At 46.0% G+C, this 18477-nt stretch overlaps 1 protein-coding gene across 1 annotated transcript in view; it reads left to right on the top strand.

Annotated features, from left to right (window-relative positions):
- Nucleotides 1-16271, top strand: part of LOC149358569 (uncharacterized) — a 44234-nt gene extending 27963 nt beyond the window's left edge. The window contains exons 24-32 of the mRNA XM_089568858.1: nt 706-729; nt 1251-1295; nt 5147-5281; nt 7087-7322; nt 8224-8345; nt 8969-9083; nt 13412-13573; nt 14376-14492; nt 16060-16271. Of these exons, the coding sequence (XP_089424984.1) occupies nt 706-729; nt 1251-1295; nt 5147-5281; nt 7087-7322; nt 8224-8345; nt 8969-9083; nt 13412-13573; nt 14376-14492; nt 16060-16209 (1106 nt within the window). The 3' untranslated portion in view covers nt 16210-16271. The remainder of the gene's footprint in view (nt 1-705; nt 730-1250; nt 1296-5146; nt 5282-7086; nt 7323-8223; nt 8346-8968; nt 9084-13411; nt 13574-14375; nt 14493-16059) is intronic.
- Nucleotides 16272-18477: the final 2206 nt, after the last annotated feature.

Genomic DNA, 18477 nt, shown 5'->3' with positions numbered 1-18477 from the left:
ATAAAATACCTGCGTTTTTGTTTTTGTTGTAGCTGGCTTTCCATCTTCGAAAATTATAGAAGTTCCCGTTATCACTCCTAACGACTGGCTAGTCACAAAAAAGGCCACTATAGCATTTTTTTTTCTTAAATTGTGGTCCTTGAAAGTACTTAAACGCAATCATTTGCAGATAACATACAACTGGAATAAATTTCTGCAATGCTTGTTTCGTTAATAAAAAGAATTGTTGGGGTTCAACATGGCTTGAACCTAGTCACGCGAGCGAAAGCTTTGTTAAACATGCTCTCCACTGTCTCAAATCAAACGTCAAGGGTCAAGGTCAAAGTTCAGGGTCAGGTACCCAATGGTCATAGTCATATGATCACGTGGTCATATACCATAGCTTGGGTCATACCACCACGCAGTTCGTTTGACCTTGTGAGGCTTTGAAGGTCATTGTCTAACCCTCTCCGAATTGGGAAGTTGTACCCCGAAGGGTAGAACTTTCGCTCTAAAAAAATATTATTGCCGAGGTATGACAAATGATAATGGCAGGGGCATACAAAAATGCCCTCAGTGCTTGTTCTGTTTGGAATCCATGATCCTCTTTCCATACTTCTGCGAGGCTCTAAACATCATCATTACGATTGTCTGTGATACGTGGGCACTGTAAGCAATGCGCTTGATATAACTTCAACGTACACTCGCTCTTTTCTTTTTCGCCAGATACTCGCGGTCGACATGGCGATGGTAAGAAACTGACGATACCATTTTCATTCCGAAAATAACAGATTCAGTCCACTTGTTTCGCAAAAACTAACAAATATAACTGCTTCTGGTTTTGATTGTTATACTTACCTTATAAGAGCATCTACTACATCGTTCCAAGCGTGTCTGGAGCCGTAAGACCATTCAGTGCAGCCGTCGTGTGTACTGCATTTCAAGAGCTCTTTCACTTTCTGTTGCGCAAGATGTACTCGCTGTATGAGTAATTAGGCATTATTAACCAATTATTGCTACCGTGCGTGACTAATTGAAAGCGTCGAGACTGCGCACCTTATGTTAAGACTTCCGAACGCATTTTTTTTCCTTCACGTTTTGCTAACTTCCCCACATGCTAACTTCCCCACCCTTTCGGAACAATGCAGGTAACTAATAAATAAACAAATAAATAAATAAATAAATAAACAAATAAATAAATAAATAAATAAATAAATAAATAAATAAATAAATAAATAACAAACTCGTTGCATTCTGTTGTTCATTCTCAGCGGAGACAACTAGCAAGCCTCTGGAAGAAGAAAAAGTCGCCCGCTGTAAGTGCACAGTACCTTTTGCCCTGCACAAGGACAGCACCGACTCCTACATCACATCAGTCTTCTTTTATTTCTCTTCTTCTGCTTTCATTCCTTCTCTTCCTTCAGCTGCTCGCTTTGGGACGTTAAACACCATAAATCAAATCAAATCAAATCTTATACATCATCATATGTTTTTTGCGGCGTGGTTGATGTGTTTACTGGGTAGTGGGACATTAAACACATTTAGCATACCGTGTACCGTGCTACCATTACCGGAGTACCGGGAGCCCACGCGTCATCTGTGCGCATGCGCAGATCGTCTCGAGGACGCCAGATGGCGCCAGTTACCTCCAGTTACCCGGCAGTTACCGGCAGTTACCGGCAGCTGCGATACTGGAAAAGGCAGATCAGGAAAGAATGTTTCTATGATAACTCGAGAGGCAGTGCCGTACTTTTTGAAGCTAGGTCAGGGTGTCTTAGAACGCGCAGCTACAAAAAGAAATCTAACGAAGAAGATGACACATGTGCAGTGTGTGGTCGATCTGTGGAAACAATTGAACACCTCATACTCAAATGTGATGGTATCCATCCGGACGTCGTTGCAGGCTCAGTGACTCTTCCGGAGGCCCTAGGGTTTAAAGATAACAATGGTCATGTATTAAATCTGCAGTGGAAGTTAGCAAAAACCGATTGGAGGATTGGGGACTGAAAAGAAGAGATGTGGCTTAAAGGTGCACGGAAGAGGAATCTGAACTTGTCTTTTTGCCGCGGGAACTCGATCTACACGTTCCGAGCTTTCTAGAAACTTCGATTTATTGCCCTGTGTGGCCGATTTCCCTATTTAAATCGAATTAACGTCCGGCTCCCGCCTTTTTTTTTTTTGAATTCTCCCTCGTACGATGGGCGGAGTCGACCAACGCGTAGAGCGCCTTTCACCCAGTCCCGTGGCGGCTTGCCGCTCTGCCAACGGCGGAGTAATACGTAGTAGTCCGTAGTAGCATATAGTCCGCGCGTATTTTTATTTCTTCGGGCTTATTTTGCGGCTATATTATCTACGAATGAAACTATTTATTCATGGAAACCTAAAAAACAAAATAAAGCGAAAGCAAAGCCTCCACGGGACTGGGTGAAAGGCGCTCCACGCGTTGGTCGACTCCGCCCACCGTATACGAGGGAGAATTAAAAAAAAAGGCGGGAGCCGGACGTTAATTCGATTTAATTGGGGAAATCGGCCACACAGGGCAATAAGTCACTGTTTCTAAGAATGCTAGGAACGTGTAGATCGAATTCCCGCAGCAAAAAGATAAGTTCAGAATCCTCTTCAGTGCACCTTTAAGGTTAGAAGTGTAGGAAACCGTAGGTAAGGAAGATGGCGAATCTTAATGAGAATTGAAAACAAAGTTTAAAAAAAAATAAAGAAAAGCTGAGCATGGCGGCAATTGCCACCACCCCGTTTCAAAGGGGGCGCTCCTATCTATCCATCTATCCATCCATCCATCCATGCGCTCACGCCTGCCTCACGCCTACCAACCAGCGCCTGCGCAAAGGCTGTGGGCGGGCTCCTGGTATTCTGGTAGCGTTAATGGTAACACTGTACACGCCAAGCTAAGGGTGTCTATTCACTGCTATTTCCCTCGCAACTGCCACCTCCGTGCCCTCCACCCACTCCCTTGAACTTCAATTTAAAGAGTTTACGTCACTGAAGTTCCATAAGAGGGTATTCGTTTGGCGTCTCACTCTGAGTGGCAACACGGGTTCACACAGTCAGACGGCTTTGGGTCTGTGATCATCAGTATTAATGACCTTCTCTGCGGCGGCACTGACCGCAAGCTTCCGCCTTTCCGGTAGCTGTAGTCTTAACCCTTTAATGGCGAAATTATGAAGGAATCATAAAAAATTACTGCTACATTGTGCTAGCTAATGTAGCCACATTTTAAAGCCAATATCAAAATTTTGTTCGCGCTGCTAAAATTGGAGTGATCGGTATGTCGCCAATTAGCAAGTTAGAATTTCGTCCTTGTTGCGCAGCTTGTCCCATTTGTGAGAAAGACCAAATCGAGAGCCTCGAACCAACGCGAAGGCCTAGAGACAGTGAAAAGTATTTTACTGAACAAATGTCTTCCCATTTTCCCCGCAACATACGTCGGAAAAGGAAGAACGAGGAATTGTTGGACGCCATGGCTGGAAGTTGAACATTCGTGCCTTTTTCTTTCCTTCGTGCACTTTGCTTACAATGGCGTTAACGGCGACTGTACGCCAGGTGCATAAAGGAAGACCGAAAACTTTCTCCGAAGACATTGCAGTTGAGATACAAAGAAATTGATGTTCAACCACGTAATACGAGGAATAAATCACTATGAAATTCCTGTTGAGTTCAGAATAAGGATATCTTAAGCTAAAAATTATCAACTTTTAAATTACAGCGATGTAGCTGCTGTTAGCATGAATTTGTTACTGTTTCTTAGCCTTGTTTGTCTGACTTTTTGTTCCGTTATTATTTGCCCTTTCTATGCATTTATGGCCGCTGAACAACCCAGTATCCCCCTCCCGCCTTACATAGTGTCCCTAATAGGACCTTTAAGAGTTAATAACTGATGATGATAGCTACTGATATCTTTACAACAACTGATTAAAATGCTAAAAGTATCCCTCCTAATGCCCGCAGCAAGAGATGCGTTTTCATTTTCTTTCCTTTTTTTTCGCACACATAACAGCGCAGAAAATGCTGCACAAAAGAAACGCCAAAACGTACAGCAGACGTGCATGCTGTGGCAGCAACTAGTGTACGGAACCCGACTCGGAACTGTCACGACGCGCTCAGCTCATGGGCTTCGCCGCCAACGTTTGTCTTGTCACTCAACGCAAGACCGAGCCTCGCTACTCTACTAGCATGCAGCGTCAACAACTTCCGAAAGCACTCAGCTTCCTTTTTGTGGCAAGCCACGCGCATCCATCCTGTCAAGCCACTCAGCACAAAGGGAATCTGTAGCCATTGACTTGAGCTCAAGTACACGACTATCTAGATATCATGGTTACCGGGAACGAATGACATGAGCCATGTGATGCGAACGGAAGGAAGGCACGAGCCGAGCGTTGTGCTTGAACTTAAGCGGAAAGTAAGTTCCTGTGCGATTGCACCGCAAGACCTTTCTGTCCTTCCAAAGAGAAACGGTATCGTAGCAAAGGTGGCAAGGTTGAGGAATCTCGTCTTAAGGCACAGAAGAAACCCAGCGGGCTTGCCTAGTTGGGATAGATTAATGACTACTAGGAACGAAGGATACATCATATTGCGTTACCAGAGCGCACAAAACCACGTCGACATGGCAGCTGTAACGCATGCGGCAGTTAGAATTAAGAGTGCCGTCGTGGTGTCTCAGTGGTTATGATGTTCGGCTGCTGGCACGCAAAACGCAGGTTTGATCACGGCCACGCAAAATCGCATTTCCATGAAGGAGACTGTGCAATGTCAGTGCACGGTAGAGAACCCAAAGTACACAGTTTAAATTATCATGACCCCTCCACTACGGCATCCCTCATAGCGTGAGTCGCTTTGGGGCATTAAGCCCTATAAACCTATAAATGAATTAGAAGCGAGGTGTAAAAGCCTTTCGCGGCATGCGCTTTACTACGTGGGCGATGTGAAATTAACTACTATATCGGTTTCTGCAAGTGTCTACAGGTGTCTAGAACTTCTTGCAGTCGCTTACTGAGCAGCTCGCAGTAAAAATTAACACCTTAAAACACACATCATGTTGTCTTTCTAGCCAGGATATTCAGGTGCTTTCATTCGAGTGGCTGTGCTCTTCTTTCCCACTATGCACCCCGCCGGTAGGTGCAGTTTACCTCACTTTCGCACGATCTCCTTGCAGCGCACAACCTCATCTGCATCATGACGGAGAAGACCAGCGTCCGGGAGCAGTTCCCAGAGGAGGCGTGCGACTTCGTGGTGTACATGGACCTCGTCTACAATGGCCAGGAGGACAAACTGGTGCCCAAGACCAACGGTTCGTGGTAACCTTCCCTCAAAGAATGCCGCTCAAGGAATGCGAAATATATGTTGAGAAAGTGTGGAATGAGGATCTCGAAGCATTCTTATTAATTATTCAAGGAGCCTGGCCCTCAACGTGACCGTGCTGTACTCTACCGCGTCACGTAATGCTCGCAAATATGTCAGGTGGCGCGTACTGATATCATATTTGTATGAGAACGTGTGGGGAAGATGAGTGGAAATCTGCGAATAGCCCGAAAAAAAAAAACAGCAACATGCTACGAAAAACGAGGCAGCGCCTCTCCTCCGTCGTTTTTTGTTTCGTGTTCTTGCTTCTTCGCGCTCTTTTTAGATCGATACCCACCGACTCGCTCAACTGTCACTTTAGTTTGTAAGCTGTGTATATTTTTTTTATTAAACTTTGAAACTTAGAATGCGCCCATGTGGCCACTCCCAGTAAATAGTTTTTCAACTCAAGGTTAGTGAATTAACAGCGAAATATTACACTGCGACCGATACCTATGCCCAGAATTCTCGACATGGTCTCTCTAATGTTCAAGCATTAAAAGTGCTACGCAGATGGAGCTCAGCTTGAGAAGCATGACCCTGCTCGCTCTCAGTTTTTCTTCTCCTGCGAGGATCCGCCACGACAAGCCGCGTAATCAATGAAGATCGATAAACAGAGCTGACGAGTGTTCAGGGCTGCAGCTCGTTATGTTTTATTGCCTAAATTAAAATAATTAGCTATGCTTACTGTCTACACTGTACGTCTCCATTTCTTTATAAAGTTCTTGAAGTCAAAAACATGTCAAACCTGTGAAAAATAGTTTCGAGAAGTTACTCAATTGCTCCCAAGTGCCTGGGAGAGAAGAACGCTCAGCGCTGGATAAAGCCCTGTCAGAGCTTTTTCAACATTTGTTACGATAATCGAAATGATAGTAATAGGGAGCAACCATGTCACGTTTTTTTTTTTTTTTCGTTTCAGCAGGTTGCTGTCATGAGACGGATAATTTCAACAGCGACCTTTATGTGCACGCTATTGTCATGCGAATTGCTCTTTCAAAATTTCAAGTACTTCCTGTGTGCACGTGAGCGACTCTCGTGCTTCTAACAGCTACTAACAGCTACTAACAGCTGGAGCGCACTGGTGTGTTGCATCTGTTGTCAGCTGGGCGAATATATCAGGATGCCACGGAGCTCTCTGAAAAAGCTCCTCAACCGCGGAGGTTCGGATGGTTGTTCTTGTCGAGCAATTAGTGCACCGTTCCTTCCACCGCTGCAAAGCAAACCCGTTCCAGCGTAACGTTCACCACCGTAGAGACTCCTGCGGTGAGTTGTATATGTATAAACAGTAGTCAACGTACATATTCAACAATACTGGACAAAAGTATTTTTGAACTGGAAAGATTTTATAAAATATTTTCATACATTGTAAGATTTCACTACAACAACCATATACCCGCAGATCTCCCTTCGGCTTTTTGCTGTCGTCAAAAGCGTTCCCCATTGCTCTTTTATGGCAGCCTTAACTGCTCGACGCAAGCGATAGAAAAACTTTATTAAAATAAAGATATTGCCCCACACTGAAAGAACGGATCACGATCTTCAATATTTCCATACCTGTACCTTGCAATTTTTAATATTCAAAATTATTGTCCAAGAATATTGGCCATGAGTAGCATCTCCGGCGTTCCATCTGTGGTGGGCATGCAAGAAATGTCTGTTTGGAGGTGACCTGGAGATCATGCTGAGCACGGATCAGTAGGTTATGCGCGCACGATAAGCAACGAAGTGCAACCGGCTTCCGCTCCTTGCACCCAGGCTCGGGCTTCGAGCTGTTCAGCGCTATGGCGGCCAACGGTTCGGGCAACCATCTGGTTGCCGTGAGCCACGAGGACATCCGTGAGTGCGTGGACAAGTGGAAGGACCCGCTGGCCCTGTCCCATTTCGTCATCACCACGTCGTCGTGGATCACTAAGAACAATCTCGACGGGCTCGCCTTTCTCGGACTGCACATGGCCAGTGACGTCATGCCCACCGTGTACAAGATGCTCCAGGCCAGTATCTGCTTGTCTCAAGGGTACAGAGTTCATCGCGCCCGCTTGTGAGGGTCGGTGAAACGAAACGCGGCGGAAGCTGGCACTAAGAGAAGGGCTCAAGGCTATTCTTTTCTCTCTTTTTTTGTGAGCTACTTAGTTACATTTAGAGTAAGCGGTACAAGGTTCCAGATAATAAATTCCAGCTTATAAAAGCGTTACAAAAATACACACCTTCTACTCTCTTGAAGTGAGCAGTTAGTACCGCCGACATAAGTCTCAAACTTTTGTGATTGTGCTACATGGTGTACAACGGGTAAGCACCACCTGTGCCTCATTGCCACCCATATATTTATAACCAGAGCTTCCTTTATTGGGTGCACTGTCAACTGCTACTCAAGACAGCTATAGGAAGCACGCCTCTTTTGTTAGCACTTCATTACTGCACAAGTTGTCCTCCTGGACTAGAGTTAGTGACTTCGATTCAGTTCTGCATCGTTCGTTTGGTTTGGTTTATTAGGGCTTAACGTCCCAAAGCGACTCAAGCTATGAGGCCGTAGTGAAGGGCTCCGGAAATTTCGACCACCCGGGGTTCTTTAACGTGCACTGACATCGCGCAGCACACGGGCCTCTAGAATTTCGCCTCCATCGAAATTCAGCCACCGCGGCCGGGATCGAACCCGCATCTTTCGGGCCAGCAGCCGAATGCCATAACCACTGAGCCACCGCGGCGGGTTAGTTCTGCATTGTTCGACTTTTGTTTGAGGCATAAGCGCATACTATGCAATCAGCTTGTAAGTAAAGAATCGTGCACGAGGTCTAAACCGCCACATGGTCTCGTCACCTCATGGTCTCTTAGCTCGAGCGCTCGTAGCTTTAAAAAGCTATAACGGCGGCGGCGGCGTCCTTTTGCTTCCTGCAGAAATTCCACGAGGCGTTCAAGGAGAACCGACCACGGACCCTGCTTCTCATGTACGGCATTCAAGTGAGGAACTTCAAGTCGACCTCAGTCGAGTTGCTTCAGAGCCTGCAGAAGATCGCCAAGTAAGCTTCTGCGCTTCGTAAACGGAGCAGCATTTTCAGGAGACAAAAGCAGCCATGGAACTTGTTATAAGCAAGACCTACGGAACTACAAACCTGCCCAGATGGCGAAGTCCTATCGAGCAGCGTGCGCTAACTTTCGGTAGCTTTTTGTCCGTTGAGGGCGCTCGGTTGCCCTGTTTGTCTGTTATCATCACCGTCTGCCATTTCGTGCGGGCTACTTAATACGCTTATTTTTTCTTTCTCTGCTATCTTAACATCAGCAGTGAAAACGGCCATAATAACGACTTTTTCCGTCCTAGGAGTGTATAAAAAGCGTTTTCCTTTTTGGCCGCTTTCTTTTCGTCGTCAACACCATGCATAGCATGGATAAATTGATGATAATGATAACGTGGTTAAACGATGAAACTGCCCTGTTTGAAACAAAATGATGAAGGAGGAAATTTTCTCAACAGGTATGTATTAGCGCCACCCCGCCCGTAAAGTTTCTATCCTAGCGGCAAAAGGCATGAACTAGAACATGCGCGCTGGAGCAGTGCCATCTACGCAGGTCTGCACTTCAATAAGTCGAGGTTATAACGCTAAGGGCAGAGTAAGTGCGTGCATGAGACGGATTTGTTTTGCAGGGTGGTCGACTACACCATCCTGGAGACTCACCACTCGCGGAATTCGACCACCTGCAACGCTCTCCTGCCTACCTCGTTCAGGGAGTACAGTGACCTAGCCGACAACTTGCCTGTGGTAAGCGACTGTGCTCGTCACGATTCGTGTAGGGTGTCGAAAAGCAAATAAACAACTGGTGCGATATGTGCAGAACAGTCATTAAGCAGCAGTGAACGGAATTTCTGAAGGAGAAGCCTCAGTTTAATATAATGCGAGCTCCGTATGTATCCGGCTGTTTAAACTCCATTCCACGTGTTAACGACGATGCATGTCTACTCCATGTACAAGAAAAGTGGTCCCAAACGGCCGCGTAGAACTGTACCCAGAGCAGCGATGAAGCTAACGTCAACGTAATGAACCAAGTGCAATCATAAAAGGGAAGAAGGAGTCAGCCTGTCCGAGCATGTTGGCTCCAATATACATTTGGCTTTTCCGAGCAAAAATAAAAATCTAGCCCCGTTCGGTCTTCTTGACAAAAATCTGCGCCCGTAGAGTACACAACAGTGGCTGAAGAAATGAAACGCCGTCCCTCACTCGCCGTCGTACCGCGCGTGAGATGAGGCGATCATTCCTTGCATGTCTGCATGAATTCACTCGCAGAAATTACCGGCTTGCGAGATGTTGATAACGTAACTCGTCATTTGTGTAGCTGTCTTCTGCAGAAACTCCCTAGTTGCGTGAACTTCTACAGGGACAGAAATGACATCGAACTGCGTCGCAGTACATGCGATACTCGTGAAGAGGAATTATCAAAATATGTAGACTCTGGCGAATTCCTCTTTAGTCAATAAACCTACAGCGATTATTTCGTACTCTATTCAGGTTTCATATTTTCGATTGTCCTGTAAAGGCGTATTCACCCTACAGACCGTTTGCCTGCGGACCAGGAGTCACGTGACGTGCCACTTCCGCTCCGTGAGGTTCGCCCTTAGCCCGCATGTGATAAAGGGCACGCGCATGTCTAATCCTCTTATTGCCTCACCTCCGACCTTTACCTTCACACTTGACTATAAGCGGTCATTCGCGGTACTAGTTTATCCACACTGTTAGGCCAGGATGTGAACTGGACGGACCGGATGTGTCATGTCACGTGACGCCTGATCCGTGGGCCGACAGTCCGTCGAGTATATCGGCCTCAAGCTTTCGAAGCCATTGAGTTTAATTAATTGGCTTAGAGTATTGAGATTAAGAGTTTTCGGAACAGGAAGTAATGTCCTGACAAAACTTTATATATAACTTAGTAACGATTGTGTGGAAGGCATGACGTTGTAGCAGCAGCCAAATTAGGCGTCTTCATCGCGCTGTCGTACTGCTGACTTTATAAGTCCATGGCAGAGAGAGGGCAGGCAGATGGTTTCTTGGCCCTCACAAAGTGAACAAGGGAGGGGAAAGTCTCACGGTGCTTGCCAAAGTTTCGAAAAGAGAACGTTTCGATAAGAAGACAAGTCCTCTTGAGGAAACTTTGGCAGGCACCCTGATGCTTTCTCTCTTGATCACTTTGTAAGTGCTGACTTTATAGTTTCTTTATAGGAAAGCACGTTAGTGTTACTTTATAGGTACTGTATAAGCTCCCTACGGGAGCCAGAGTTGCTCGTAAGTCCAGCATATTGAAAACAATGTTGTTGAATCTGAAAACAAGTGTCTCGTGGTCCGGACAGAATTCCAAATATGTTTTCGCGCCGTTATAGTGAACTTTTATCCCAATTTCTAGCCATAATTTTCCATGCGAGATTATCAACTTGAACTGTTCCTTCGGATTGGAGAGTTGCGCGGATAGTACCAATACTGAAAAAAGGTACAGCCTCATCTGTTACTAATTTTCGTCCAATATCATTTACATCTTTTTGTAAACTTATCGAACACATTGTAGCCTTATATAACTTCATTTCTAAATGACAGACACATTCTATCGTCACACCAACATAGATTTAGAAAGAGCTTTTCGACCGTCACTCAATCAACATCTGTTGTTCATAGTTTTGATGACATTCTAAACAAGTCAGGGCAGATGGACGTCATTTTTCTAGATTTTAAGAAAGCTTTTGACCTTGTTTCACATGCCAAACTAATATATAAGCTTGAAAATATCGGGCTTCCTTCTTTCATAATTACCTGGGTTTCTGCTTACCTTTCTAGAAGTGTTGCTTGTTGGACGAGTTGGTGATCCATAATAATAGAGTTGTTCTGTGTTCCTCCTTTTGTCCTGTCTCTATTATTACCTTTCTCACCACGCCCAATTCTTCAGTATTGATACCCATTGTTCAAAATGCCTTCCGGTCACTTCTGGCGTGCCGATTATTGTTTTTGGTCTACATCAATTACATTGTGGATGTAATTAGTGAACCAGTGGCAATGAGGCTTTTTTGCCAATGATTGCGTTTTGTTTCGTGAAATCAGATCCTACGAAGACCAAGTCATCTTTAATTCTAACCTTCACAGCATTCACTCATGGGACAGTCGATGGGAGATGGAGCTTAACAATGGCACAACAGTCAAAGTGACCAATAAACAAAGTAGCTTGTCATTTCCGTATGCTCTTCCAAATCATCCGCTTGAGGAAGTTAAGGAATACAAATACTTAGGTGTTACTAAAACCAATAATCTTAGCTGGAATAAACATATAACCAACATATGTACGTCATCCTTTCGGAAACTTTGCTTTTTTAGGCATAGATCAAAGGTGCCCCTTCTAGTGCAAATCTTCTAGCCTACACATTCATCATCAGACAGAAACTTGAGTACGCATGCACCGTCTGGGACGCTTACACAAAACATAACATTGAGGCAATGGAACTGATCCAGCGAAAATCTGTTCATCTCTAATAAATATCGTTTTACTGACTCTCCAACCGCTCTAATGGCACAAAACAACATACAGATATTGCAAACACGAAGAAAAATTCAAAGATTGAAGTTTCTTTTCCTACTCAAAAATAACACTCTCCATGAGCCCCGATTTATTTCTTAAACCGGTCACAACGCGACTAACACGACATCGTCACACGGAATCGCTAATACCGTACAGCGCTAGAGTCAATGCTTTTAAATACTCATTTTTTTCTCACACAGTAACTCAATGGAATGAACTCTCGCCTGAGGTTGTAAACAGCATCGATGCTATTAACAAAATTGCTTATTGATAACTGCTCAGTTGTTTGTTTTTCCTTGTTCTTTGCTATGTTCTATTACTCATATGTTAGTTTTCTGCTATGTAATTTGCCGGGCTTCTTTTTATGTAATTTTGCCCGTCCTGCTTGGACCCATCTTAGCGTCTGCAGTATTCTATAAATAAATAAATACCGCTTTCCCAATCACCCAAGTTATGCAGGAAAGTCGCAAGTGTTGCGTGCAAGAGGTATGTTTAGAGCGGCTGCAGGCTCAATCCGCTTGTTTTTAGCTGCCGAACTTGCTTTATTCTAGCCAAAATACTGTTGCTGTAAATGTCACAGCTTGCAATGCATCGGCAGCACGAAGACTATTGTTAATGTCTTACAGACAAAATACTCTTCTTGTGGATTGATGGTGCCATGTGTTGTAAATGCCGCAAGTATCATGCGCTTTCTCTGTAGCAATTAGAGAGAACCTGTCATGGCATGGTATGTTTTTTTTTAATGCAAAAACATGTTTTCAGTAAACATCTGCACTATGACGAAATGAAATTCCCCAAAGCACGAGAAGAGTTGGTGAACCAATGAACTTTCAACAGCAGTCTAGTGCTAAAGGATGCGTTGATGTTTGCTTTTCCGCAATGCATCGAAGCTTTTTGAACCTTGTATCGCGTTTGACTAACACAGGCACAAGCGGCGCAGGGAAAAAGCGAACTCGACCGTATGTTAGGGAGACTGCATGTTGCACAGCCGCCCGGCTATAGGTGTAAACATCGAAGAAAGAAGAGCGCATGTAAGAGCGCGTGAAAGGGAAGAATACTGATGAACCGAGAGCGAAACAGTACAAAAGAAGGCGCGTTACGTCACCGCTGTCTTTAGGTCGCATGCCAGTAACGCGCTGTAAGGAATCCTACGTCCACCGTTGTGCCTCAGTACCCTTCAATCCATGGCACGCTCTTGAGCAAGCGGAGGGAAGCAGTCCTCACTCCGATCGACAAGGAAACTTGTCTTCACCTGGGCCCCGACAAAGACTCCTTGTCGTACCGTTGATCAGTGGACTGAGTTTACCCTCTCGCCCCTTGTTCAAGCTCAAGCTTTGAAGACCTACACTCTGAGCAGAAAAGAGTAAAAAGGGAGTACGCTGTCCTCTAGCGCACTTTCTTTTATAAAAGAGAGTGTGCCAGAGGAGAGCGTATACTCCCTTTTTACTCCCACTAAGGCCTATTCCTCTCTTCTGCGATGGTACTTTGCGTTGTTTGCTCAGTTCCGTAAGCATGTGCTCCGGTTGGCGCACCGCAGGTGACGGCGCTCGAGTGGATCAAGCAGCTGCAGAGCAACCTCGTGCCGATGCCCAACATGTGCTTCTCGCTCAGCCTGGCCACTCTGCACTACACGCTCAAGACGACAGCCAACAATGTGGGCGCGCCCTGCGACACCGAGGCGCTCGTGCCCTACAACAAGGTGCACGCCAGCTCCCCTCTACAGAGGTCTCGGGGTGTGCCGCTAACCGAGACGCCGTTACTTGAAGCGTCAGCGGCGCAGAACTGTCGCTTGTCTTTATAAACAACCTATTAAGTCGTAAGCGGCCTTGAGATAACACATCAGCACGTAACGAGCTGATTAGCTTGGTACGGCTAAAATACAGAGCAGTGGTACTTGGCTCAAATCAAGCCAACGAGAATCCTCGCCTCTCGTTGAACCTCGTTATAACGAAGTAGAAGGGGCCCGACGATTACTTCATTATAGCCGTCGATTCGTTATAGCCTGTGCTGACCGATCTTCCAAGGGCAATCGTCATTCCTTCGTTATATTCATTAGTCCATTATAAACCATTTCGTTATAACGAGGTTCGACTGCAGAACGCTTTCAAGTTAGTGCGGCGACTGAATATGTGATCGTGAAAACTGAATTTCAGAGTACTTAGAAGTATTGTAATTTGGGATCAGGAAATTGGCCTATAGTGAGAAATCGAGCACAGGTATAGTGAAGCAAAGCGGTACACAGATACGTCAGAACAACACTCGGGGCTTCGGCTGGGCTGTCTGAAATATGCGAGTTAGTGAGGCACTTAATGACGTCAGAACCGCGTGTTATCTACGCTGCTTCGTGGATGTAACAAAGAAAACTCGTAAGCTGCAATTTTTTTTATTTCGATAGCGACTGGTATAACTATTGTCCACCTTGATAGTAAGTGGCAAATCTACAACGTAGATGTCGCCGGAGATTTTAGTGTTGAGATCATATTTCCCCTTTGTACACGCAGACGTGTTTGGGAGGTAGCTGGGCTGGCCCCATCCAGGATGACCGAGCCATCGCATCCTACCACTATCACAGTAACCAGTGGCAGTCTTTCCTCACACCGGACAGCATCACAAAGATGGTACGTGCTTTGCAATGCATAGGCCCATCCACTCACATGTGTTGCGCAGCGGACGTCATATGATCTGTAATCATAAAACACGTGTGTGTAACAAAAACTCACCAATTACGCGTGTCAAACGATTTTGCTGTCAGTAACTGGAAACAACAGTCAAGAGTTCTCGCGCTCAGCTCTGTGCCCAGAAAATACTGTTCTGTGAGTGCATCGATTTCCATTACTTTTGCTCACTCAAAGTGCACACCTTTAAGTTGGCGCTTACAACGAATGAGGAGTTCTCTGTGCTTGCCTTTCTAACTATACGGGCAAACTGTTTTTGGCTAAAAAAAGCACAAACACGACAAAGCCATAGAAGATTCTAGAAGCGACCATAACAGCGATCTTGAGGAAATAAGCATCTTCCTGCAGTGCAGCGGGAACATTTGTTTCCTGACCCACCCATGCATAGCTGTAGCTCAGTGGCTAATCCTACTATTTAGCGCGGGGTAACGGGTTAGATTCCCGGCCGCGGCGGACACATTTCGTTGGAGACTATGCAAAAATGCCAGCATGCTGTGCGATGCCAGCGCACTTTAAGGAATCTCCAAGCGATCGAAGTAACCCCCAACCCTCCATCATAATACAGCCTTTCCGTTTTTGCCCGCAAGAGTCCATTATTTTTCCACGTCACACGTTTTGTTGCAGAACAGCTGTATTCTACGCTGTCTTCTTTGGACCCCGGCTAGCCTAGCTAGCCGAGATGATGACGACCAAGCTGGTGATCGAACAGAGCTGTTCGATCACCAGCGGTTCAATCAATGAAGTCACATTAACCGTGGAATCTTCACTTCAGAATGCGACAATATTAAGCCATTCCTGCCCCAAGCGAAAACTTGCTAAATGCCTATGGTCGAGCTGCACGGCAAATGCTGCTGCAGCATTTTTGGTTAAGCAAGCCTCATGGACTGCCTGAAATAAGGGCAGCTGTACGGCTACAAAGAAAAGCTACAAAGCTTTCAAAGAAACATCTTAGTTGAAGAAAAATTCGTCCTGATCCGGGGTTCGATCCCGGGACCACCGCCTCACCGGAGCTGTCGCCCTACTAACTCAGCTAACTTGGACGGCTATCAAATGTTGGATGCGAGAGCGAACTGATCAACAATTCGAAGTGGGAGCGGTGCTGGTCCAAAGTTTAAGGGAATCCCCCAAGGTTGAGTTGATTTGTAATAAAGGATTAATTACTAATTAGCGTCCGCCCAAAAGCACAGCCGTACAAAGGAAAGCTATACAGCTTTCCTTACGGTTTTGTTTTTTGTAGCCATATGGCTGTTCTGTACACCACCTTGGGGGATTCTCCTAAACTTTGACCCATCAGGGTCTGTTTATAAACAGCATGCACATGTATGCGTATGTGCTTCCTCTGTTGTGCTCTCGCATCTCCTTCCCTCCTCCTTACCCTTGCTTCATTTTATCTTCCGTTCCCCTACTGCAAGGTAGTCGACCGGACATGGGTGGTTGCACCCTCCCTGCCTTCCCTCTCTGTTTTCTCTCTAATTGCTTGTTTTCCTCTTTTTTATTTTCCATCATGAAGATGCGACTTGCGCTCAAGGTGAACCCAAGCGTCTGCGTAGCTGCCTACTACGTGGACTACGAAGACTACACGGGCATCTGCAACAAGAACCAGACCTTCCCGCGACTCATGGCAGTGCGCCATGTTCTCAACCAAGTCCGGACTCGCTGACCGCCGTCCGAAGCGCTTCACATTGTTCATCTCTGACCGTGTCTGAAATGAAAAGTGTCGCATGTCTACTCACGAGCCTCTCTTCATTTTTGCGCCTCTGTGGGCCCGTCAGCAGAAACACTCGCCCGACACAAGCTTACCGAGGTCAAATGCTCTGAAAGCAAAAAACTACCAGTGTTTTTTTTTTCTTTTTATTGCGCTGAACAAAGACTCGTTGATTTTTCAGGATCCCGACGGAAACCTTGTCAGTTTATTAGAGCTTTGAGGAAAACCTTACGCGGGTGAAAAGTTTTCGTGTGTGTTTTCCATTACTGACGATAATCTCGTAATCCCAAGTCGTGATGATCCTGTAATCTAGAAAGAATTAGGTTAGATGAGACTGAGTGCATCTGCATTGTGTAACCCTTTGCCGTAAACATTTTCCAACTCTCACAGTCATCGCCACGTTAGGCGATAGGGAAGTTTTTGACGGTATGCGTGTTTGCCGCTTCTGGGTTCACGAAAGAAAGTGCCCACTGATTTTTTTTTTTTTTTGTCTGCCCTCTGCGTAGCGGCGGAGGGGGGGGGGGGGGGGGGGAGGAGTCACAGTCGCTACCGGGGGAGAAAGGGGAAACCGAACAGCAGAGGATTCCGAGAATACGGGAAAGGTCAAGCACCTCTAGGAGCGTAGCCCGCGGGTCACCCCATTGTGCACGTTCTTGCGGCGAGGCGGGCGCAAACCGGCGGCGACTGGTGCCTCGATGCGCGCGCCCCCTCTGCAGAGGGCGCACGCATCGAGGCACCCGCGTGGAGACCGGAACCGGACCGACTGCGACAGCGACTGCGTAAAATAGATGAGTACTTTCCTTTCCTTTAATAGTTTTAAAAGTGTGTTTAGTTTTTTTAGGCTATTAGGGGAAGTGCAGGTTAAGGAATAGAATTTAGGTCAGTGACCTATATTCGGCCGGCAGTTTTTTGTTTTTTTTCTGTGTTTTTTTGTGCGCTATCCTTTAGAGAGATACCTAGTTTTTCTAAGTGATCGATCGGCATTTGCGGTAGGCAGAATTTTATTTTATTTGTGCACGTGTTTTCAAGTGTATTTGTCTTGAGCCTGTAGTTATCTTAGCATTTAGTGGAAGCAATAATCGAGTGTTGCTAATATGGTTAAGCTACTGAAGGTTAGTTCGGAGTGTGAGGCGTCGGTGAATTTAAAAGAAACGCGGTTCGATTCGGTGGAGGAGGCCGAAGGCGCAGATTTTATGTGCAAATTCTGCGTATTAGGTGCACGCCTGGACAGGGCTGAACAGGCGAACAGCGAACTAGTGCTAAGGATGGATGCTCTAGAAACAGAGATGCAGATAGAGAGGGCAGAGAAGCGTAAGCTTCAAGAACAGCTTTGTCAGTTGGAGTCAAAAACGGCTTACACCGCCATTGGAAGCCACAATGGCGGGCATTCCAGCGCCAGCCACGTGGATGGGGCTTGCACTGGCATGGACAGCGAGAAGCCAGTAGGTCAGACATGTTCAGGCAGGAACAGCTACGCGCAGGTGGCTCATCGCTGGTGACTCAAACATGAGGCGCTGCAAAAGAGCTATTCTGGACCGGGTGATATGCGGGTAGCAGTCGGGATGTTTCTAGGAAAGACAATGGACGATGTTCTGAGAGCGACTAAAAGTGAACTTTCCGAGAAGGCTGCAAGGCGTAACTTAGTAGTGGTAGCGGCGGGGCTAAATGATGTCCTGAATGGTAACGCCGCACAAGTAGGGAAAAGATTAGCTGAGGGAGTTGACGGTATAAGGGCGATAGCACAGCAAGCGCAGATCGTGGTGTGTACAGTGCCGGAGGTACAAGAAAGGAAGGTAGAGGTTGCTAAAGACGTTGTGAATCTTAATCGAGAGATAAGGCAGTTAGGCCTCGAGAAAGGCTTTGAGGTGGTAGACATAAACAAGGAAGTGCACAGAGCAGGTTCGGGCAGAGACTTTGGACGAGATAGCATCCATTTCAGTGGAAGGGTAGGAGAAGAGATAGGCAGGCGCCTGGGAGGCCGAGCGGTAGCTTTTTTAGGGGGTCCACGGTGGCTCAAGGCGTAGGGGTAGGTAGAAGCGATGTAGTAAATGTAACAATGGCGGCTGAGCCCAACAAAATGGCCACAAGGAGGCCCAGAAAGAAAACTACGAAAAAGAAATTTAACGCCAGGATCAGTTACATAAACATGCAAGGGGGTAGAAAGAGAGCGAAATGGCTAGAAATAGAATAGCAGTTAAAGGACGAAGCAGTAGGTGTGTACGC

This window comes from Amblyomma mixtum, chromosome 2 (assembly GCF_055824585.1).
Source record: "Amblyomma mixtum isolate Tamu chromosome 2, ASM5582458v1, whole genome shotgun sequence".
Lineage (NCBI taxonomy): Eukaryota > Metazoa > Arthropoda > Arachnida > Ixodida > Ixodidae > Amblyomma > Amblyomma mixtum.
Note: the sequence above shows the minus strand (reverse complement) of the source record. Positions and strands in the feature narration are given on the sequence as shown.